Source organism: Mastigoproctus giganteus, chromosome 9 (genome assembly GCF_048544385.1).
Source record: "Mastigoproctus giganteus isolate SK-2022 chromosome 9, ASM4854438v1, whole genome shotgun sequence".
Taxonomy (NCBI): domain Eukaryota; kingdom Metazoa; phylum Arthropoda; class Arachnida; order Uropygi; family Thelyphonidae; genus Mastigoproctus; species Mastigoproctus giganteus.
In genome coordinates this window covers 82,490,894-82,515,251 of record NC_143583.1, presented here as the reverse complement: position 1 = coordinate 82,515,251, position 24,358 = coordinate 82,490,894, and the positions used below count along the sequence as shown (strand labels likewise).

The window sequence follows — 24,358 nt, the reverse complement described above, 5'->3', positions numbered from 1 at the left end:
CAAAATCTGAACTGCTCATACTTGGGGTGTGTTTGCCGAAAAAAGCTATTACTTTTTTTTGTTTCGTTTTACTTAAATACTGCAGCAATGTTTCATTTAAGCATTTATTTAATCGCAAGTTTAAATATCTTCACTGCTACACAACACAAACCTACCTTTAAATAAATAATCATATTCATCGTCCCTAGTACCCATTATCGTAACGCAGAGCAACTCCTCCTACTGGGTTTGCTAGTTAACTGACGTTAGTGAACGCCCGTGTTTTCACACACTACTTCGTTCAAAACTAATTGCTCCAAAATAAATCCAAGTCGGAAGACATGAAACCTTATGAAATTTATATAAAATGAAAGAAGATTATTCGGATACGGAGAGGATGAAATTTTAATAACAACTTATTCGAGTTTCTTCTAATATGTCTGCCAAGAGCTGTACCACCCCAATACTGCGCATCACAAATTCTGCGCAAAAGCTTCTTTCCGTGTTGGAACCCGTAAGTAAACATTTAGCACGCGGTTCGTGTCAAAAATATCAGTTAAAAATCTGAAGTTACTTTTAGACTTTTTTTTTTTTTTTTTTGTTATTTGAAACAGTTCAGATATTCGATATGAATACCAACCAATATTCTTCAGAAGTGTTTTGAATTTTCCGCTGAGTTTGTTTTAAAGCGCTGCTTGTAATTACGTCCTGATTTTGTTCTATCTGTCTTTTTTATCTTTTCTTTCTTTTTTAAAATTTTTTTTTAGATTATGTTGGATTGTATTTAAAAAAAAAAATCTTTTGTACTCGATACAGCTCTCACGTATAGTGGTCAATAAGAGTAACAAGATCAACAAAGGTAGTCCTAAGCAGGAATACCTCCCCCTCCCATGTGAACAAAATAATGTGGGATTTTTAATCGCTATATGATGATTAAAGCTTAATAATCCTTCGGAACACTGTTTTAGCCCTTTTCCCCTTTAATTGACTTATCCTCCGCATACAACATCCTGCGATCGTCATCAATGGCCTGACGTAGCTCAGTGGTCAGGAGCGAGAGTCCATAGCACGCGTTCCTTGAATGGATCGGGGTTCAGGCCCGTGATTTTTAAATACGATAAATATTTGTATTGACGATTTATTGTAAACTCTACTGATTTGGTTGTCGTTCCGGAGTATAAACAGAAAATTTATTTATTTTTAAAAGTAATAGAGGCATGTGATGCAAGAAAGCAAGAGTATGAGCTTATGTAGCATCAGCCAAAAAAAAAAAAAAAAAAATTCACACAACCATTCCCTCTAAAAGTTCGTCCAGCTTAAATAAATTCCTCCTTGAATTTCTTTAAGCTATCAACTTCCATAGCTACAGATGGAAGTTTTTTCCAGCAATTAACCACCTGCTGGCTAAAGGCAAATTTCCGCACATCTATTCTACAACTGTCTTTCCTCAATTTAAATTTATGTCCCCTTAGTTCGTAATTTGAGCAAGTGGAAGAATCCCATCAGAATTCTGCGTGCTGAACCCATTCAAGGCCTTATACACTTCAATCAGATTACCTCGCAGGTGCCTAGTCTCTAGCCGCTGCAATTTGTAGAACTTAAGCTTCTCTTGGTAAGAGGATCTCTTCATTCCCCTCACCAACCTTGTTACCCTACTCTTTCAGTGCCGTTGCTCTTTCAGGCCTCGTTCACAAGGCGTGAGAACCAACGGCCAAAGTTTAGAAATACGTTCATGAAACAACAGGAAAGGCTTTTAAGACAATTTCTACCCTTTGGCTCAGTTAGTACTATACATGAGTGAAAATTGATTTATAGTGGTTGCAGATTAGGATCACTTGTGACTTTACCAGACTCGAATGGAGAATTTTACGAAATGAAATGCCTGCTAATGAAATATCTTTAATAACAAAGTAAACACTTGACGTTACCGATGCGTGCAGGGAACAGGAATAGCCCTTCGGGAGCATTCCGTCCAGTCCGAATCCTATGATTAACTGTAGGAGTTCTTTATGGAACTGCAAACAAAAGTGACCTGAATGTGTCACATAACAAATGCTATCTTAACATTTTCAGTTTCGGTTTACTTGAGCAAGTAAGTCATATAGCCACAATACTAGTACTTATGTCTATAAATTTAAATGTTATTTTGTTGGTTTACAAGTTCGCTGGACAAAAATCAACGTTTCTAGAAGAAAGATCATACACTGAAAGCCGACTGACCAAGCCACGTTATGAAAAAAAAAAAAAAAAAAACAACAACAACAACAACAACAAAAAAACATAAAAGTTCCTCCAGTTGTTGGAGGGATTCGAACTCGTCAATAATGAAAAATCAGTAGGATGGAAATTACAAAAGATTGCTTATTGGAGAAGCCTTTAAGTCTGAGAGCAAGAACAAAGTTTCTAGTGCTGATGAAATACACCCAGTTATTTGAGGGTTTTTTTTTTCCTTTCATTTACTCTATTGCTGCACCTCTGTCAATCCAGAGACATCCATGTCCGTGCGAGTAGCATAGTGATTAAGAACTTCTTTATGAACACTTTTCATTCGTGGCAAAGTATGTCGGTCTCAGGCATGGACAGCTGGGGTTTAACCACGGAAACACACTTTTTTTTCGTCCAGCAAAACAAGGAAATCTACCAGAGAGCACATGATAATAATGCACATGGGCAAGTAAATTAATTTTTGAGTGATTCTAGTATGACACTTAAAGACACAGTCCAACTGCATCCAGGAGTTATCCTATAGTCGAGAGTGCAAGTTGCAAGACCTCCTCCCATTATGCAATTGTTACTGTCTAGAAAGCAATTAGCAATTTCCTAGCAATGACAATCATAGAGACTACAGTTCGTTTCTCAATATGCCATGGAAAACCGACAATGTTTATCCCAGGCGTTCCTGGGAAAAACGTTGCTGTTGGCCAAAAACAGTAAACTTAGAATCCAGATGACCATATCACAGTGTCCAAGGAAATTGCACATTGCCAGTCTACGAAGACACTGAGGGAGCATTACTCCTTGGATGGGGCGTGGCTGAATAGTTGCCACTCTTAGACTACTAGCGAAAACCTGAATGTACACGATATATTCTTAGTGTTAGTAGGGTCAAAAAACCATTAAAACCACATAAGCTGGAGTTAGCATATTTTCCCTGCAGAGTTTCATTAACCCCTTTTTCAAAAAAAAAAAAAAATAAAAAAAAAAAATACTGCGAAGGCAATTAATTTAACATAACACCAGCATTTGCCATTTGGGGATTGAATTGAACTTCTCTATGTCCTACGTGAAAGGACTAGAAAGTCTATGATCACTATTTTTCTCCTTCCTAGCGAATTAGTCAAGGGATTTTCGCTACAGGCAGCTTTCTCTGCCTTTAATGTTTCAGTTGAGGTAGGTCATTGAATTGCAGTGCTCATTCTACCAAGTGGGGAAACTTGGAAAGCAGCTTCAGTGACTATTTTGCCTTCTATATTTCAGACAAAGCAAATCTAAACCTAGCTCGTTCTCATTTAAGTTAAGGGCTCACTGAGTTGCGATGAGCCCTTAACTAAATTTGTACGAAATTGCAGAATTGTAAATCTAAACTCAGCAACAGATTCTATGCTAAGTGAGAGAATCAGAGCCAATGTAATTGCAACAGATGGCCAAATTAGCATTAGCATTAGCATTAGCAGAGGCATTTGATGCAAGAAAGCAAGTTTATGCAGCATCAGCGAAAAAAAAAAATAAAATAAATAAATAAAAAATAACCACTTTCACTTCACCCCTCTGTTCGTTCGAAATACCTGTCCAGCTGAGCCTTAAACTTATTTAGGCTATCAACTTCCACGACAAGGGATGGAAGTCTGTTCCACCAACCAACCACCCGCTGGCTAAAGGCAAATTTCCGCACGTCTCTCCTACATTTGTCTTTCCTCAGTTTGAATGTATGCTCTCTCAGGTGATTATTCTGAGCAAGAGGAAAAATCCCATCAGCATTGAGCATGCTCAAACCATTCAAGGCTTTATACACCTCTATCAGATCACTTCGCTGGTGCCTAGTCTCCAGACACTGTAATTTGCAAAACTTAAGCCTTTCTTCGTAAGAGCACCCCTTTGTTCCATTCACTAATCTTGTTGCCCTTCTCTGTACTCGTTCCAGCAGCTCTACATCCTTCTTGAAATGAGACCTCCAGGCCTGTATACAGTACTCTAGGTGCGGCCTGACCATTGCCTTATACAAGGGAATAATCACCTCCTTATCCCTGCTAGAAAAATTCCTATATATCATTGAGAATACACCATGAGCTACTCTTGCAGCCCGTCTGCACTGCTCAGAGAACTTCATATCTGCCTGCACAACCACCCACAGGTCCCTTTCATTCCCTACCACTGTCAGTGTAGTACCACAGAGTTGATACGTTGCTCTGGGGTTGCTGTTTCTCATATGTAGTACTTTACATTTGTCAATGTTAAACTTCATTTGCCACCTCTCAGCCCATCTGCTCAACCTTTCCAGATCCTGTTGCAGCAGCATAGTGTCAGTAGTGTCCTTGACAACCCTGCCAACCTTTGTGTCGTCTGCAAACTTGGACATTAAGCTTGATATACCATCATCAATATCATTTATAAATACAGAAAACAATAATGGACCCAATACTGAACCCTGAGGGACTCCACTAATAACATTAGTCCATGATGAGCTGTGTCCATTGATTTAATTTAATACTTTACCTCACCTAACCTCACAAATCAAAGCAGAAGAGGTGCCACAGATTAAGTTTGTCAACGTCTCCAGTCCCAATCCAGTTTGCCACAATTAATTCATCAGAAGCAGGGAAAATTCTTTAATCCGTTCAATAAAATGATGTCTCATTCGACTATCGGAAAGTCATGGTCCGTCTAGCAAGTAATTTGGGGGAAAAAAATAAAATAAATTATTATATTAGTGTCACCCGGAAAGTAACTTTCAACTACCAATGTGTATTGTGTCTGTAAATTGCATGAGTTCTCTGGACCATTCACTTGCTTTGCTGAACGGACGAAAAACGCCAGTTTTTCCGGGGGGAAAAAACCTTACTATCTCCGCCTAAGACTGACTAATCAGCCACGGAGTGAAAAAAAGACTGTAAAAGTTCATCGCGTCATCCATGGGATTCGAGACTGGGCATTTTCCATCCGGTACGGGGAGAACAGTAACGATATCACTGTGCTCCAGTTATAACTGCAGACCAGTTATTTGGAAAACGGCAAAAAAGTACATCAAACTACAAAGTTAAATATGAGGGCTTCATTGCACTATAAAATTATTTTCTTGGATTGGAAGAGGGACAGTACTTATTGCCAGCACAATGAATATAATCGTCATCCTTCCCACACCAAGTGGAAAATGCTCAGGTTCGAATCGTGTCAGGTACATGCCAAGGATTTTATGGGCTTTATCATACCGTGGCTAAGAATTTATTCAGTGTCGATCGAGAGCTGCACATGTTTTTTCTCCTAGAAATCCGGCTTTCGTCCAGCGAACAGGCAAATTGATCATAGAATGCATGCAATTTCTAGACACAATATATTGTCGCTTCATAGCCTTAGCTGCTTTGAGACTTCACACACACACACACACACACGCACACACACACACGCACACACACACACACACACTGCTCCTTGTAGTTACTCGAAGTGTTGCCTTTCTCTCCTGCTATCTACATCATATGAATTCATTCTATTAAATTCCTTAGCTTTTGCACCCCTCCTAGCCTTGAACCCATGACAAACACCTAGATGTCAATCTGACTGCATTTCCTTTCGTCCCAGCTCTCCACCATGAGTATTAAAATCGCGCTAATGCTTAAAAACGAAGATAGCACAATAAAACAAATTTATAATGGTGAACCGAAAACATTAACATAAATCTGTCATTCATTACCCTACTCAGGAGGAGGACAAACTGAACTCAAGTATATATGCGGTGCATTCAAAACGTTTTAGGACTTCTACCGTAATCACCTGATTATGGCGGATGAGGACTACAGTGATGGAGTTTTTTTGCAAAAAATTCTTCAATGGAAAGCGCAAGTGTGCAGAGGAATTCTCTGAAGCTCACTTTTCCAGTCGTTTTATCCTTTCAGCATCGCGCAATTTCCGCAAAACTGTTTTTCAGTGTTCCTAATTCACTATTTGACCATACCGAACAAATTCATAATGACCGTTGAATAAAAAAATAAGACACGCATGGTTTCACATTTAATCGAGCAAATCATGCTTAGCGAAAATTGAGTTTTTCACGGGGATGACTTGGCCTTCGTTTCTCACTTAGCCAACCAGTCATGATTCGCAACCAGAAAAGATGGAAGGAATAAAGTGTGGTTCAGCAGCTGCAGAAGCACCACGTTGACGAAGTTACCAACATGAGAAAACTCGCTACTTTTTCTGATTATTGGTGAGCATACAAGGCACCACAAAATTGGGCCAAACGCTTAGCACGTTTTCAAATATTGACCCATAAGAAACTTCAATTTCTAGGAACTTGTCGGATAGCTGAACTTTGATCACATTTTGGCACAAGGGCTTTAGTTGCCCTTGTGCCAAAAAACCCGCCATTAAAACCAATTACCTACTCAGAATCTCTCAAGTAGTCATGATTCCACAGAATTTTAAACCTAATAAGATGTATTCCCTAGCGCTTAGATTACAGATGAGTGTTGCTGTTATAGAGTACAGTTTTGTAGCCAATAAGCGATGTATTAAGGTGTAACGAGTTGATAATAATAATAAGCGATGTATTAAGGTGTAATGAGCGCAGTTCAGAAAATGCCCTTTCTTCACCCCCCCCCCCCCAAAAAAAAAGCAAGGAACGTTACTGGTCTTTATTTTTTTCATGCTACCAAACATGGAGGATCTCCTCAGTATTCATTTGTTGTTCCCTTGCTGAACAGCACTGGCAGAAGAACTATTTACATGTGTCCTGCGGTTATCTATCAAAATATTTGCGTTGTTCCTTTATTTCTTGTTGGTTGCAAGGCCGACGTTAAGGGCGAGTGGAACAAATAATCAACCTGGTCAGTGTTCAAGAGCGCCTTTCAATACCTACACCACTCAAAAATGTCTCCATCAAAGTTTATGTGTTTATGTGTGACTTCCCTTATCCGGGCGAAATCTATCCATTATTAGGTAGGTATCCCGTAATTTCTGTCCATCCACTCAGTGTAATACAAACTGTTAAATGTAAAGTAGAAATTCCTTGTTAAATTTCTAACAAGGAAATTTACAAAAGAACACGACTGGTTGCATGGCTCTGCATTGTTTTCCCTATTTATTGTTCGCGCTGTTGGACGGTGATTGTAATCACCCTCTCACCACACTGGGTTCGAATCTCGTCGATGATATAAGAAACCTTTTTTCACTCTGTGGTTTTTTCTCCCTCAAAACAAGCAAACTAACCTGAAAACACAAGCAATTTAAGAACACAATACACATGGGTAAATTAATTAGTTTACGATGACCCTATTATAGCACTTATCCCCCCCCGTTATTATTTTCAGGATAAAAGTAAAAAAGTAAAGTGCAGCCATTATCAACCCACTGCAGGATGGATATCTCTGCACAAATTCAGAGAAGGTCGATGTAAGTGGATAGTATTAAAATAAGAGTAATGGTTAAGCGAACCATATCAAAACTTTTTTGAGCTTAGCACTTTTTGGCAATGTTGATGCCTTACCATTAATACCAGATACCTGTATAATTACAAATAACGTTTATTACAGGGAAACTAATAAATTGTGCTACTAAAACCCTTAGCCTTTATGACAGCCTCTTGTCTCTGTGAAGCATTTTTTTTTGTAAATAATGACCTCCCGTATTTTCCGCCATTCAGCCTTCTAAACGGCGACCAGTTTAGCAATTCCAATTCGTTCAGGGGGTTCTCTACAACATTGAGGGCCAGTCCATCTTTTCGAACGTCCTTAAACCTATCCATCACAACGCAAGCTGTATGATGGGACATTGTCCTGCTATTATAGCTATGAACTTACCCAGATGTGCTGCTACAGCGTAGGTAAAGCATTATTGTTGACCACATCTAGTTACACTTCAGCATTCATGGTTTTGTCCAAAAGACCTAATGGTCCCAGTGAAAACCATGGAAAACAGCCACAGGTCATCACACTGCTACAACCAGACTTTATTGTCAGGACAATACAATCTGGCAGATAGCTTTCTCTGGGAATCTAACAGGCCCAGACACAACCGTCAGACTGGTAGACCATGTATCATGACTCGTCATTGGTCTATGGCATTGGTCTATGGTCCAAGAACGGCTGGCCTGAAATCAAGCTAGACAGCTTCTGGCATTAGTCGGTGTGATTAGTGCTTGTGGATGGATGAATGCTCATAAATGATATCATGCAGCATCCTGTGCACTGTACCGGTTCTGATATGCATCCCTAATTGTCTCACTAGAGTATTGTCCTTGTTGCGACAACGTCGACCTGAGTTTCGAACGAGTGATTCTTTTCAAGGCTCTCCAGTCACATGCTGTCAGCTTCGGAGGTTTTCCGGGTAGTTTCGTCACAGTTTCAGCACTAGTCTGCTTCCATTTGTAGATTTCATCACCAATTGTTGATATTGGGTTCTTTGCTGCAGTCAAAATGTCACATACAGACCATTTGCTTATGTAGCATCCTATTATCATTCCGAACCGGAAGTCTGCTAACTCATTCGATTGTAGTCTTTGCATACACATTGCTCGTACGCCTTCGAGGGAAGAGTTGTCTCCTCGAAGGCGTACGAGCATATTTACAATTATATCTGACACGTGGTTGTAAGTTAGGACTAGTTATCAATGGAAGGATAACCGGATATTAATGGGAAGTATAGATAACAAAGCAATTATGCAATGATTCTAGGTGGAATATTGTAGTACATATATAATGTTTTTAGATAAGAAATACAATGAGCCAGGAAAGACTGTCTGTCCTAGTCATGATTTCTATAGAAAGAAGATTAGTTATGGTCATACTAGGTTTTAATCGTAAAGTTACAAAGCGTAGACCGAAGTTTTTTTTTTTTTCTTGTTTGGCATTTGGCCTTCAGTTGGAAAATCAAATCATTCTCTCCTACGCGACACACTGTTTGAAATATGCCATAGTCTTCCAGAGATGTTACAATGAATCATGAAAGATATGAGGATGGTAAATGACTGTCGCACCGCAAAGAACTTTGACATCCGGGATGAAAAGATACCCAGGGTTTAGCTCTGTTCTGTACTCCGAGCCTACTTGTTGCTGTTCCTCTGAATGAAAGCATTCAGAGGTCCTTGCTTTTACTCGGATGATGAAGTGAAGAAGATTATCACATATGGATTTAATTAATTTATTTATCTATTCGTGATAGAATTTGTAATATACTTTTGTTTAATATGAGTCTTTACAAGGAATCGATGTTACAAAATTCTTCCTCAGAATAGGAGATGAGTTCGTTTTAGGAGATGATTTTCTTATGACCTTAAGGATCATTTAACGAAAATTACTAAATTAGTTTTATAAGTAAAATTAAATTTATAAATACATCACTGAAATTGAAGTGAAGAATGTGATTTAAATTTCAATCATGTACTGAAATTTAAGTCACATGATACCACTCGCAGTTTAAGTTAACACTAAACAATTATTACTTTTTTATTATTCTTGTTTTGAGAAGAATAAATTAAGAAGTACTTTAAATAAATAAATTTTCATTAATATTGTCATTACTTTAGAAACAAATACTACTTATTCGTGAGCCTCTAACAAATATGACGAAAGTAATAAGAAAAGGGAAATTTTTCAAAGGTGCAAATGACGTATTTAGAGCTTTTGATAATAGATGGCAGCAGGCGTTAGACATTTTAAAAAATTAACAAGCAGTTATTGGTGTTAAATTGAGAAAATATGAAACAGATAAATAAAATTTTCGGTATTTTCTATTAAATATTTTTTCTAAAGTTTATTATTTTCATTTTATTGTATTTATACTCAGTATTTATTAATCTTTGAATAATTTTTTTGTTTACTTATTAATTCTCTTACATTTATTCTCTTAATAGTCATCATGACCGGCCTCGTAGCCGAGTGATCAGAAGAATCAGAAGCATAATATAATTACTGAAGAACATTACTTGGAAGTTTATACAGTTTAGTTCAAATACTATGAAAAAATTACACAGATAGATAGATAGATACATTCTTGTGAAACTTACTGTGTTCAAGCATGGAGACCGCACCTAAAGAAAGATACTGAGCTTCTTGAAAGGGTGCAAGGATGGGTACCTCGCCTGGTGAGATCGGCAAAACTCGGGCGCGACCCTAGGGTTTTGGCGCCCCTAGACAGAAATGCATTTGGCGCCCTTGAGATACTTTTATTAAATATTATTATAATAAAAATTTTGAATTTCGGCTTCCCTATGCACTGCTTACCTGACTTACCGTGTTCCGTCTGCCCTGAGCGTCCATATGAGGAAAGGCTTCGAATATGTGAGCTGCAGAGCTTGGAAACTAGGTGCCTTAGAGGAGACTTGATAGAGGTGTTTAAGGCTCTGAGGGGCATAAGTAAAATGAATGAGGACGAAATTTTCACTGTTATAAATGATTCTAGAACTGGGGGCCATAAATTTAAGTTATGGGGGAGATGTTTAGACTGGATCGAAAGAAGTTTTATTATAGCCAGCGAGTTATAAATTACTGGAATAAGTTCCCCACATGAGTGGTAGAGGCTGACAGTTTAGGGAAATTCAAAGTTCAGCTGAATAGTTACCTCCGGGAGGAGGGGAACGCATAGGTTGTCTATTTCCTTTTATTTTATTAATTATTTATTTTTTTAAAAATTTCTTCTTATTATTATTTTATACTTCTTTTTTTTTTTCTTTGGCTGGTGCAGCATAAGCCATAGGCTTCCTTGCACCATGTGGCTATTACTAATACTAATACTAATATTAAAGCTGTTTATAGTTGTTATGGAAGTATTTGAACTTAGCCAGTCTGAACTGTCGCGTTCTCAAGTGCAAAAACAAAGTTACACACAAACCTGTTGTCGGTTAGTTATAACCTTACCACAAAACAGCTAGCCCTCACAGATGAAAGTTGTTAAGGTCGGTGAATCAAGGTGTGCTTCTCCAACAACTTACGTGGGTGGTAGAGGCTGACAGTTTGAGAAAATAAAAGGTCAGCTGGATAGTTACCTACGAAATTAGGGGAACGTATAGGTTGTCTATTTCCTCTTCTTTTATTAATTATTATTATATTTTTTTAATTTTCTTCTTATTTTTTTTTTCTTTGGCTGGTGCAGCGAAAGCCATAGGCTTCCTTGCACCATGTGGCCATTTCTAATACTAATACTGACACTAAAGCTGTTTATGGAAGTATTTAAACATAGCCAGTCTGAACTGTCGAGTTCTCAAGTGCAAGAACAGAGTTACACACGAATCTGTTGTCAGTTGGTTATAAAGTTACCACAAAACAGCTAGCGCTTACAGATGAAAGTCGTTAAGGTCGGTAAATAAAGGTGTGCTACTCCAACAAGACCTGCAGAAATTAAACAGATGAACTGAAAACTAGCAATTGATGTTTAACATTGATAAATGCAAAATACTGCATTTGGGCAGCAATAATCCTAAAATAACATACCTTTCTGGGCAGTTTTCAATTGAATACCGTTTGTGTATTCAAAGTTGTGGAGAATGAAAAAGAACCAGGGATAATTATAGTCTGGCACGAAGTTCTCTGAGGAATGCAAAGGCTGGCATGAAGTTCTCTGAGATGCAAGGGCTCATAGGGTTTCGTCTATGATATACAAAAATTTTTCCAGTAGGGTAAAATAAACATGATTATCCAGTTGTATAAGGCAATGGTTAGGCTGCATCTTGAGTTCTGTATACAGGTTTGGAAGGCTCATTTTGGGAAGAATGTGGATCCATTGGAACCACTGCAAACAACGGCTGGTTCAGTCATGGGAACAAATCGATCCACTTACCAAGAAAGAGTTCAGTTTTGTAAATTGCAGCGTCTGAGTACAAGGTACCTGCGAGGGAACTCGATTGCAGTGTTTAAGAGCTTAAGGCAATTGAAGGCCTTAAATAGGTTGAGTAAACTGAATGCTGATGGTATCTTTACTCTTCCTTGGAAAATACACACACAAGGGTATATAAATTCTAATTGAAAAATGAGTAGTAGTAGTAGTAGGATTTTAGTAGCATTAGCGGCTAAGACCACATTGCTCCGTGTATATTGTTTGTAAATTGTGTGTGTGTTGTGAGGTCGATTTTCTGTTTAGTGGACGAAAAACCACAGTTTCCGGGAGAAAAAACCATACTACCCTCTTTGCCGCTACCGATACTGATACAATTGTAAATCAAAACTAGCAAGGAGAAAGAAGTAGCGCACGCTGTCTCTTGTATTCTGATAAACGGATTTAGGGATCATGGCGGGTGCAACAAACTTTGGAGTTTAGGGACGCATTTTACAAAATTTACATATTCACAGCACAATTACTCAGTGGTTTAGATTTGGATTATGTAGCTTCAGAGAGCGGCTCGCAGAAAGAGAGAGAGAGCGATGCAACTTTTTGTAGTTGTCATTTTGATTGAGAGTAATGTAATAGTTAAAATATTGAAGTAACTTAAACACAAATTTCTCTGAAAGAGTACGGTTGAAGCCTTAATCTGCGTTTCCTGGATAAATTTCCAGTGGATTTGCTGTCCCCCTTCACCTATTAACAGTTTCTTTATTCCTCCTGTATGATTTCACAGAGACTTCGACAGTCCTTTGTTCCAAGGAACAATGACCTCTATTAAATGAATTTGCTATACCAAATAGAATAGGCCAATCTGTGATGAACTTTCCTTCCCCATATAACTTGCATTATCTGTAAGTCTCAGGAATTTCTTTTTCTTTTGGCTGATGTAGAATAAGTTCGCTTTCTGGCGTCATTTGATCTGATTAATAATAATACCAATACTAATCGTTTCGTATGAGGAGATTCTACTATATTAGTCAAAGCAATTAGCGGATCAGACCATGTGCAAACAGCGTTTTTGTAAATATGATAATGTACATATCTCCTGATGTAGATGAACTCAAGTTCCAATCAATGTACGTAGAAAACGTTCAGAGCAATTTACAAATTGCAGCTCTATTGGAACGTGATACATCAGCAGCAAAGTACTTTAAGCTTGTGGGAAAAGTATTTGCCACATTTGGGAACAATGTATGCACGTCCAACAATTTTAGTATAGTGTATAGTCTCAGAAACCGTCAGAGATTTTGTCCATCTGCGGTACATCAGGGAATCAAGGTATCGATGAGTTGTTGCAGAATCAGTTGCTGCTGTTGTGCAAGTGCTCTTTCTAGCTAATTAAGTGTTATTGGATAGTACGAACAAGTTGCAGTATGCCTTTCTACAGCATCCTAGACGTATTCGTGGAGATTCAGGTCGGGGTGGCTTGGAGGTCTGTTCCTACGATATCTGGTACTCACTCAATGTAATTCACACCATAGATCTTCTTGTATGAAGTCCATTTCTGTGCAGAGGATTTTGAATATCAGTAAAATGTCGCTCATCCCCTCTCACTTGGTCTTAGTAAAGTCCCTAATCGTTTATTCTCTGCAAATTTTAATTGCAAACGTAATGTGAAGGCAATTTGAGAAATATTTAAGAAATAAATAATGGGTCGCTGCTACTTATTATTGTATGACTCTAAGCAATTTAAAAATGATCCGAAGAAAACTGTTTTAAGTATTCACAAATACTTTAAATTTAGATACAACCAAAATATCAAAGGAACACTTTGCAAATGTCTGTGAGTGCATGTAGAAAAAATTAAGCTGAAATAGAATTATGTATTTATAGGTGTAAGAATTTATAGGTGTCAGAGTTGTTAAAATTGAGAGGAAGAGACATAACACAAAAACTGGCAAGGCTCTTCACAAAGTGCGTTAAAAAAGGTGTGACGCCTAAGCAGTGGAATAATGCAATCATAGTTTTGCTGCATAAGAAAGGAGATAAATCAGAAATTGGAAATTATAGACCAATTAGCTTGTTATCCCACATCTACAAGTTGTTCACAAGGGTCATTACTAACAGATTAGAAAGAATACTTGATTAGAATCAACCGAAAGAGCAAGCTGGCTTTAGGACAGGATTTTCAACTATGGATCACCTTCACGTAATATCACAGCTAATAGAGGAAGCAAATGAATATAAAATACCATTATGCCTGGCATTTGTAGATTATGAAAAGGCATTTGACTCCATACAGCATAAGGCAATGTTTCGAGCACTGGAAAGACAAGACATAGATACCCCATATATTATGATTTTGAAGAAAATTATGAGAGTGCTACCTCCTTTATTAGACTAGACAAAGACAGTAGGCAATTTAAAATCGAGAAAGGAGTTCGACAAGGAGACACAATATCTCCGAAGTTGTTTACTGCTGCCCTTGAGGAAGCTTTCAGAAGATTAGACTGGTCGCAGAAAGGAGTCAATGTGAACGGAGAGTACCTAAACCATTTACGATTTGCAGATGACATTGTGGTCATAGGCCACGATCCCAAAGAATTGGAGGAAAATCTTAATCAGTTATGCAGAGTTAGTAAAGATTTTGGACTAAAGATGAATATGACTAAAACAAAAGTAATGATGAACAAGTATGCCACAGAAAGGGAAATAATGATTGAAGGAGCAGTAATTGAAAAGGTGGAGTCATATACTTATCTGGGACAAGTTATTAGCTGTAATAATGATAAATGGCTAGAAGTCAAGAGAAGAATAAGTTTTGGATGGATAGCATTCAGGAAATATAGTCACATACTGAAGAGCAATATCCCAGTTTGTCTGAAACGTAAAATAATGAACCAATGTATACTCCTCACCATGACTTATGGAAGCGAAACTTGGGGACTCACCAAAAGAATGGAAGAGAAGCTGAGAACTACACAGCGAAGAATGGAACGAATTATATTGGGAATCAGACTGTTAGATAAGAAGATAAACACATGGATTAGTCAGCAAACTCAAGTAAAGGACATTCTTATCAAAACTAAAGAACTAAAATGGTCTTGGGCAGGACACATAGCTCGAAGACATGATGACAGATGGACTAAGAAAATAACAGAATGGTATCCAAGAGGAGTTAGAAGAAAACTTGGAAGACAAAGGCGGAGATGGATAGATGAAATTCATGAGTTTGTGGGCAGTAAATGGATGGCCAGTGCTCAAAACAGAAGGAACTGGAAAGTTGCTGGAGAGGCCTCATCCTGCAGTGGATTGAAAATGGCTGATGATGATGATGATGATGATGATGATGAGGTGTAAGAAAAATGTAAAATATTTCAAATTAGAGTTACCCGAGAGAACATGCTCATCCACTTGTAACATACTGAGCTGTGTGCAACTGCCTCAACTGCAGCCTCCAGATGTCTTTCCAAGAGGCAGACAACTACAACTCCATCTGAGATGGCATTCCAGAGCTCTCGTAGGTAGCACTTGGTAGAATCGCCGTCCTCCCCACACCGGGTGGAAAAGAACTGAGTTCGAGTCCTGTTGATGAGTTGAGGAATTTTTATGGGCCTTATTCACAACGTGGCTTAGTTAATCGGTCTCAGGCGAGGGTAGCATTGTTTTCGCTCCGGGAAACTCGGATTTTCGTCCAGCAAACAAAAAATTGACCCTGGAGCACATGCAATTTACAGATAGCATATACGAAGCAATATGGCCTTAGTCGCCAATGCTCCTAAAACCTTATAACAACAATCATCATTCTTCTCTTTCTTGGTGATTCCCTTCTACTTCTCTCTCTCCCTCTCAGGGTAACTTGGGAATTTTTTTTTTTTTTTTTTTGGATGGTGCAGCATAACCTTCAGGCTTCCTTGCACCATATAGCTAATATTAATAATAATAATAACATTTCAGATGTTTCACTGCAATAATCGACAGGTGCGTTGTGCTTTTCAGCCACAAAACGATCATATACCTGAATTTTCAGGTTCTCGGCCTGTATTTGTCGGAAAACTCAGTAATTTACATTTGCTTCTCAATCCGTGTGAATATGTACTGTCATGGTGACCACAATGGATGTCGGTATGGTGAATTGTTCAACAGATTGTGAAGTGTTTCTCCTAACTGATTTGACCAATTTAAAACAAGGCAAATCTTATGAAAATATGACACAATTCTAAATTTAAGAGTCCAACGGGTAAACTCCGTAGATGCAAGGTCATAATCGAGTTAGGAGAAATTTTACACAGATTGATAACCTCCTGGAATAGTTACCTTAATTTTAATCCTCGCCGCTTCTGCTGGTGCACTCTATCTCTCTCTCTAAAAAATTCGACGAAAAAAAAATTCATAATTCAACATGCCGAAGACTAATAGTGAGAGTTGTAAGGCGTGTAGAGCACATCTACATGCAATGCGACTACCAAAACCACCTCTATTGAGTACAAAGGAGAGAATTATAAAAACTTTAATAAACCTGTAAAACAATTGTAAAATATTAAACCACTGTAACGTTGAAATAATAAACGTTTTAAAATATTGTAAAGAAGTTTCACTTAACTTCCCCTATGCGTTCTCAGCACACACGCAATTTTTTTATATATATATTTTTTTTTATTAAGGAAAGTTCTGTTTTATAAAATTTTACATTTCGACTCCTGACAGTATCTTTGTTCTTATTTGCAACTTATTGTCTTAATCTTATTATATTGCTTTTATTTCTCAAGATTTATTTCATTATTATGATAAATGAACAATGGCTCACTTATTCATGTTTTAGAATTCAGCCATTTGATCCGCCTTACGTTTTATCTTAAACTTTATCATTAGAAAATTTATAGCCAGAAATATGATGGCATTAAAAAAAAAAAAAAAAAAAAAAGAGAGAGAGAGAAGAAGAAGAACGATACGAAGAACATCATTTGAATTTAAATCTTTGTTAGTTTTTCTTTTCGTTTTTTTTTAATGTAATGCCATTTCTATCTTTTTCCAGTTAATAATTCATTAGCGTCAAATGGCATTGCTGTCGCAAAAAATTTAAATTTACGTTCCTTACCAAACTTATTAAAAGTAGACGAAAGTTTGCGGATCGTAAATTATGATGACAAAAGTGTATTAGGATTTTGATAAAGGGTGCAATAAAGTTAACAATCTTGGCAATGCCAGACGTTAGTTGCATAATACACTGTGAGCGTAATATACGATTCAGATCCTTTTCTTTTTTGCCTGAATTTGAATATAGTAAGCCTGCTTCCCTTTCCCCTTTGTTCAATCGACGCCGAAAAGAAAAGCACGAAGAGCATTCCTGTTTCTCAAACATGGTCTAGAAGACTGAGAAGGAATCTAAAAACATTTTGAGGAACGTTAAACTTATTACAGAGAGAGCGAGCGAAGAAGATGTCGACGGTAAATATCTAACGTATTTCGATAAGATTTTAAAATTTATGCATGCTAAATTTTAAAATTCTTATTCCATAATTTTTGGTTCCAATGCTTGATATTATACGATGTCTATATTTTGTTATAGTTGTGTTTTTGATAATTACTCTCATATCACGTGTATTCTGTCCTGTCCCGTTGCCTTGGTGCATCGTAACCTCAGTCGATTTTTGCGCCATAAAAGCCCAATTGAATTCAATCCAATCCAAATCCTATTCTGTCTTATTATTATTAGTGGTAGTACTAGTAGTATTGTTATTATTATTTCTTCCTGATCGAGATCCCACCTACTCGGTGATAGGTAGTGCACAGGGTGGTTGTTATGTCAGGCAATCGTTACTATTAGGAACTATCTGACTATCCTACTGGTGTTCAGGATCGCGACTTTCTGCAGTTCCTTGTAGGTGTTCTCTGGCAGGTCTGTTGCTGCTAGGCTCTTATGGAGGGTCTTTGGCACCATGTCGGTGGCTGACACGGTGAGTGGCATGGTCTTACTTGTTTCATATGCTATATCTCTTTGAATTCCTGTCTTAGGTCTCTATACTTCCTGATCTTTTCCTCATGGGTTTCCTGGAGGTTGCTGGCGTTGGGCACCGCTATGTCGATCATTTAGGTAGCTGTTTCCTTCTTGTCGATGAAGGTTATGTCCGGTATGTTCTGCAGGATCGTCTTGACTGTACTTATGGCCTGGTCCCACTAAAGCCTATGGGTTTGGGTCTCTAGTACAGTTTGTAACGGTACATTTTCTTTGATTAACTGGCATTTCTCGCTAGCTTCTTATGTACCATCCTGGCGAACTGGTTGTGCCTGTGAGTGTATTCCGTCTGTGTGATCACACTGCATCCCGTGATGACGTGCTGAATTGTTTCTGGGGAAAGGTGGCATCAGCGACATGTGTCGCCTGTCACTCCAGGTGACTCATGAATTTTAACTCGACATAATTTGTCGAGTTAAAATTCCATGTATTTTTCATTTAATAGTTATTATTATTAGGCGTCGGATAATATGCACTAAAATAGGCAAAATGTGCATGCATATGACCAATAAAATATGTAGCAAAACGTTATATGCAACAACATTTTTATATTTATTAGCATTTATCAATTATAATTCAGTTATATATTTAAATATAATTTCATTATTTTCAGAATTTAAAAGTAACAAAACTGTTAATGAAATGGTTTAAAATTAAGGATCATTTTACAACGCCATAACCTTTGTTATAATAAATAACAATATATTTTTCAATGTGATCCAATTCCATTTTAAATGTGTGGCGTTTATCGTCCAAAATCATTTTAAAAGAAGAGAAAAGTTTATGTATTGGTCCCATGTATTTGTCTGATCCGACAAGGATCCCGAAGAGTTGTTGCATCAATTTTAGAGTAATCAGGTCACAAGCACATAACAAACTAACTTACAGTTATTCATATAGTATAAAAGTGTTTAATTATATTATTTTTATTTTTTTCCAAGACCGTGGCCAATTTAGTCGATCTCATACGAAAGTTGCACGATTACCTACTTCCCCATCCAGAAACTCGAGTTTTTCTCCCAGAAAAACAAGGAAACCGACTATAGGATGCACGAAATGTAGAGACAGTGATCGAATACACGTGCCTCATAGCCGTAGTTTACCTTTGGTATATAAAAGAAGAGCTTGACAATTTTCTATTTCCTATAGTGGTAATGCGAACTGACTAAAGCTTATTCAGTCCGAAGAGTTATTGATATGTAACATGCTGTACAGTCTGTTATCATGTAAGGGTGAGGAAAATCTCGTCCTCCTCAGGCTGAAAAAATATTTTAGCTCAAGCTAATGCATGTCTTAAAAACCGGGACGAAAAGTCTGATCCAGTGAACGCTGTCGTTATTTCCTAGTCCGTTAAATTGAGGCGTTGTCCTTTACAGCGAGGGTTTACTGTACATATTAATCTTTGCGTACTTGATGTACAACTATACGAATAGCAACTTTAGGGGGCACCATGACGTCCCTAAATTTGCTGTTCATTTATGGATCACTTGGAAAATGTCACTGTACATCCCACTATGAGAATTTCTTTAGCAAGACGTCCTTTGCAGAGGCCCTCTAACGTTGTGTTTTCGCTAATGCGCTGGTGTACTGTGGTAAGCCCGTGGTCTAGATAAATTGTCTACTTGTCTGAAAAATGGCAGTAAAAGTTAGATACCAGTAGGTGTAAGGTCCTACATTTGAATAATGGTTATCGCAGATTACCGTATTGCTTGGGAAACAACAAACTTATGGTGACCTTGTGTGACGATTCGAAGTATAAACAGATTTTTTTTTTTTAAATTCGGTAATCGAAAAAGTTTAAGAATAATCGTACAGTCCGATATAAAGTTCCCTCTCCAGTGCTGACAGGCTTCCAGGACCACACATAATGTTATATTTATGAAGCACAGTTGTTGGAAAGATGATCTTCTGAATCGCGGCAATGAGAGGAACGAAATTTTAGTCCTCTATTGTCTGATAATGATTTCTGTTACTTAAATAGCTTTGCTATAATCAGTAATTCTACTAGCTGTAAAATGTCTTTTTATCTATCTCTCCACAAGCGTAGTTCGGAGCAATATGGCCTTAGTTGCTAATGCTCCTAAAAACCAAATAACAAACAAACAAACAAGCGTAGTTAGGATATATAAATCACTTTTCCATTCGTTTTTAATTTAACTATTTCACATTCCTTTTTAAAAGTCGGTTGTTTGCTTCAATTTGACACTACAGAAATCTTAGAATTTAGAAATTAGATAGAACAGTATAACCAGATTATTACTTAGAGTGTTATGTGCTGTTTGTATGCAGGTCATTTTCCCTGCTGGAAAAACGATGTATTTTGCTTGGATGGTTGCTGTCTTTACTTCTACATGTTTTGGATCAGAATCTCCATCTCCTCCTCATATTATTTATTTTAATATCGATGATTTGGTAAGTACTCCTAAAGAACAAAAAATTATTCTTATATTTGCTCAATATAATTTCTCTAGAAATATAGTTTTAATTTATGAGACAAATTAAATGCTTTAATTTATATCCCCAAGAGACCGATGACGATATATTCTTTTTTTGTTATACTAGCGTTATTTAAATAATGTACTTTCTTCTTTTATATACATTATTGCTACATTATTGAATTTTCAATACAATCTATGCTCCAAATAACTTTATACCTTCTCCATACACTTTTTCTTGACTTATTGTGTGTGTGGTAAACGTCATTATTTATACGATCTGGACATTTTGGTTCATTTTTATTGTTCCCATCAGTTTAATTTCCATATAATCTGTTATCCATATTATCTGTTAAGTTTAATTAATTTATATCAAATTTATAATCAAATTCCTGCTTTAAAATATAACTGGGCATTCGGAATTTCATTTCAAATGCTGCTGGATATTAGGAGATAAAGGTACATACAGTCTTTATCTTGATTTAATTGGAAGTTATTCTTCTATACAGGGACTCTTCAGGCTGTCATACATAATGAGAAATACGAAGCAAAGTCAATAGGAAAAAATCAAAAGCAATTTTTGATTCTTCCTTAAAAAAAGCGTTCTTATCTAGGCTTTTTTTTTTCTATCTGAATAGGGTTGGAATGACATTAGTTTCCATGGGGCCCCTGAGATTCCCACTCCTAATATTGATGCTCTAGCAGCCTACGGAATAATTCTAAACAACTATTACGTCCTTCATTTGTGTTCACCCTCACGAGGAGCGCTCATGACTGGAAGATATCCCATCAGGTTAGGTAAGATAATTGCAATGGTCTCGAGATCATCATTGACATATTCATTAAAACAAAAAATGCATTTACTTCAAAATAATTACACAACTCTGTATAATATTGTGGACTCCAAAAATTCAAGCTAACGCCTAAGAAAACGTATTACTGTACATTTTAGTAACAAACAGTATTCAACCCAAACTTGCGTGAGTGAGGATAAAATAAGAAATTTTATGCGAAAGCATATTTATTGCATTGGAAACAAATACTACCAAAATTATCTTGGATTAAATTATTGTTTATGCCCATAGGATTATTGACGCACCAACTATAAATGCACCTTTCAGAAGAAGATATTTGGTAATAGAATTATAAGAGAAATACGATATTAGAATTCTTTGATGCAGTAAGTTCCACAGTTGGAAAAACTCAAGTTCAGGTTCCATTATACATTATTCAAATTAAACGTTCCGATATATGTTTCCTGCAGAATGTATAATGGAACGTTTCCTCGCGTTTACCTTTGGACGGCATGTTGTTAGGAGCAGTTACCTCTCAAAGTGACCGGGAGGGGGGAGGTTGTTTAGCAAAGGCTGAACTGAATGGAAATTTTAGTGATGGAAAAAGTGTGACTCGATTGTGAAAGTGTTTATTTTCTTTGTTATTTTTTTATTCCGCTTCCTCCCATCAATTGACCATTCTGATACAAATTTTCTGCAAGTGGGTTAAAACGCTGCAATTAAATTAATTTAATTATCCAAACGCTTTTCAAGACTTCTCATCATCATCATGAATTTGATCCGGCTTAGGTCTTTTAAGACCTGTTCCGCTGTAGCTCTTGGAGGTGGTCTTGATCTCACCATCGTTGTCTTGGTCGACCCACATCTCTCTCTTTCCTGTAGGTTTGTAGTTAAAGGCTAATTTTGGGATCCGGTCTGGATTCATTCTTTCTAGGTGGCTGATCTATTTTTTCTGATACCGTTTTATGTCATTTACTTTGTTATCTACTTTTAATTTCCTCGCGGATACCTAAATTTCTTTGGTGGTCTAGCCTTGTAAAAAGAAATTTAGATATCCGCAAATATCTTCTTCTGAAAGGTGCATTTATAGTTGGTGCGTTAATAATCCTATGGGCATAAACAACTTAATCCAAGATAATTTTGGTAGTATTTGTTTCCAATGCAATAAATATGCTTTCACAAAAATCTAAATTTCTTTGGTGGTCTAGCCTTTACAAGACTAGACCACCAAAGAAATTTAGATTTTTAATGAGAATTTTAAGACCTAATAATGGTCTTAAAAATCTCATTTGTGCTGCTTCTAGTTTGTGTGCATCTTTCTTATTTATGACCCAAGTCTCACAGCTGTAGAAAAGCTGTAGAAAAGGGTTGATTTTGAAGTGATGTTGTGCAGTCGTAATTTTGTTTCAGTTGTCATTTGTTTTCCGAAGTGGTGTTTAATCGTTCCATTCATTTTATTATATTTTTGTAGTTTAGTATGGATGTCTTTCCCTTCATTTTATTATATTTTTGTAGTTTAGTATGGATGTCTTTGCCTTCATTTGATATTAAATTTCCCAAATAGGTGAAGTCAGATATTTGTTCTATTATTTTGTCATCAATAACAATTTTGACTCTTTGTATGTTTTTTCCACATAATCCCATTGATTTGTTTTTGAGGTGGAGATTTTCATCTCGTACTTTTTACATATTTTATCAAGTTCATTTGCTGCTATCTGTAGTTCATATTCGGATTTTGCAATTATTACTTGATCATCAGCATATAATATACTTTGGATTTTATTCCTGTTGTTCAACTGTATTCCGTTGTTAATTGTTTGTTTCCATTCTTTAAGAATTTTATTTATGTAGATATTAAATAAATTTGGTGGTAGTCCACAACCTTGTTTGACTCCTTTATTGGTGTCAATTGAGAGTTGACCATTAAAATATTTTATGCAGACTTTTGAGTTTTTATATAGTCTTTGCATCGTTTTCCAGAGTTGGGTTGGAATATTTCCTTCACGTAGAATCTGCCAAAGTTTTTCCCGGTTTACATTGTAATATGCTTTTTCATAATCAATAAACAGTAGAAATGTTGGTAGATTGAATTCTCTTTTTTTCTCCAAAATTTGTTGTAATGAGAAAATGGCATCTATTGTGGTTCTCCCTTTTCTGAACCCACATTGTTCTTCTTCTAAGAATTGTTCACTGTATTTATTAAGTTTATTCTTTAGTATATTAGAGTATAGCTTTGAAGGAGTTGATAGCAGTGTTATCCATCTGTAGTTGTTATGGTTATTTCTGGAGCCTTTTTGTGTAAATTGATTACTATTCCTGTTTCCCAATCTTTGGGTATCTATTGCTTATGCCATATGATGTTAAATAATTTTAGTAGTGTGTTTTTTAGTAAGGTGCCACCATATTTAAATAGTTCTACATTCAAATTGTCTGTGGCTAGGCCTTTTCGGTGTTTTGATTTTTGTAATATTAACTCTAGTTCTTCCATTGTTATTAAGAAAGGTGATAAAAATGGATTTATACTGCTCTGAATGCTTTTAAATTTACTGATTTTACTGTTTTCACATATCGTGCTTTTCCCCATAACCTCGGCCTATTTCTATAACTTTGACCTACCTGGGGCCTCTGCAGCCGAGTGGTCAGGAACGGGAGTACGATAGCACACACTCTTTGAGTAGACCGGGGTTCAAGCCCTTGACTGCCAAATACGGTCGATCTGCCAACTCGCAGTGGACCAGCGTGATAGATTAGCCCAATTCCCTCAACGTGACTTGTTGAGGAGACCTCCACCCTGCAGTGGATTGACAATGGCTGCAGAGTTATTTTTTTTTATTTACCCTACCTGGATATAAGGAATAATATTCTTTGGTAGAATAGTAGAAGTTATCTTTAGTCTCTAGTAGCCACAATTTCACTTGTAACGGCCTTACCATCATCCCCAAACTTTGAATAGATCAAAAAGATGTGCTTAAGAATGAGAGAGATTCTTGCTATGTGGTGAAGGGGATCACATGTACCAAACTATATGGAAACACATCCAATGCGGTTTGCAATTGTCTTCCGATTGGCCTGCAGTCCTGCGCCGTTTAAAGGAGAAAGATATCTTCCATGTCTTTTTCTGATTGGACTTGCTGTGAATATCTCTTAAGGTTACAAAAGATAGCATT

The 24,358-nt window shown here is 36.9% G+C and overlaps 2 protein-coding genes across 2 annotated transcripts in view; one reads left to right on the top strand and one right to left on the bottom strand.

The window, feature by feature from the left end:
• LOC150080498 (ras-related protein Rab-11B-like) overlaps positions 1 to 454 on the bottom strand; it is a 100,275-nt gene extending 99,821 nt beyond the window's left edge. The window contains exon 1 of the mRNA XM_090381977.1: positions 156 to 454. Coding sequence (XP_090238103.1) covers positions 156 to 195 — 40 coding nt within the window. The 5' untranslated portion in view covers positions 196 to 454. The remainder of the gene's footprint in view (positions 1 to 155) is intronic.
• Positions 455 to 20,275: 19,821 nt separating this feature from the next.
• Positions 20,276 to 24,358, top strand: part of LOC150080497 (arylsulfatase B-like) — a 39,017-nt gene continuing 34,934 nt past the window's right edge. Inside the window, exons 1-2 of the mRNA XM_090380713.1 lie at positions 20,276 to 20,374; positions 21,036 to 21,195. Of these exons, the coding sequence (XP_090236839.1) occupies positions 20,276 to 20,374; positions 21,036 to 21,195 (259 nt within the window). The remainder of the gene's footprint in view (positions 20,375 to 21,035; positions 21,196 to 24,358) is intronic.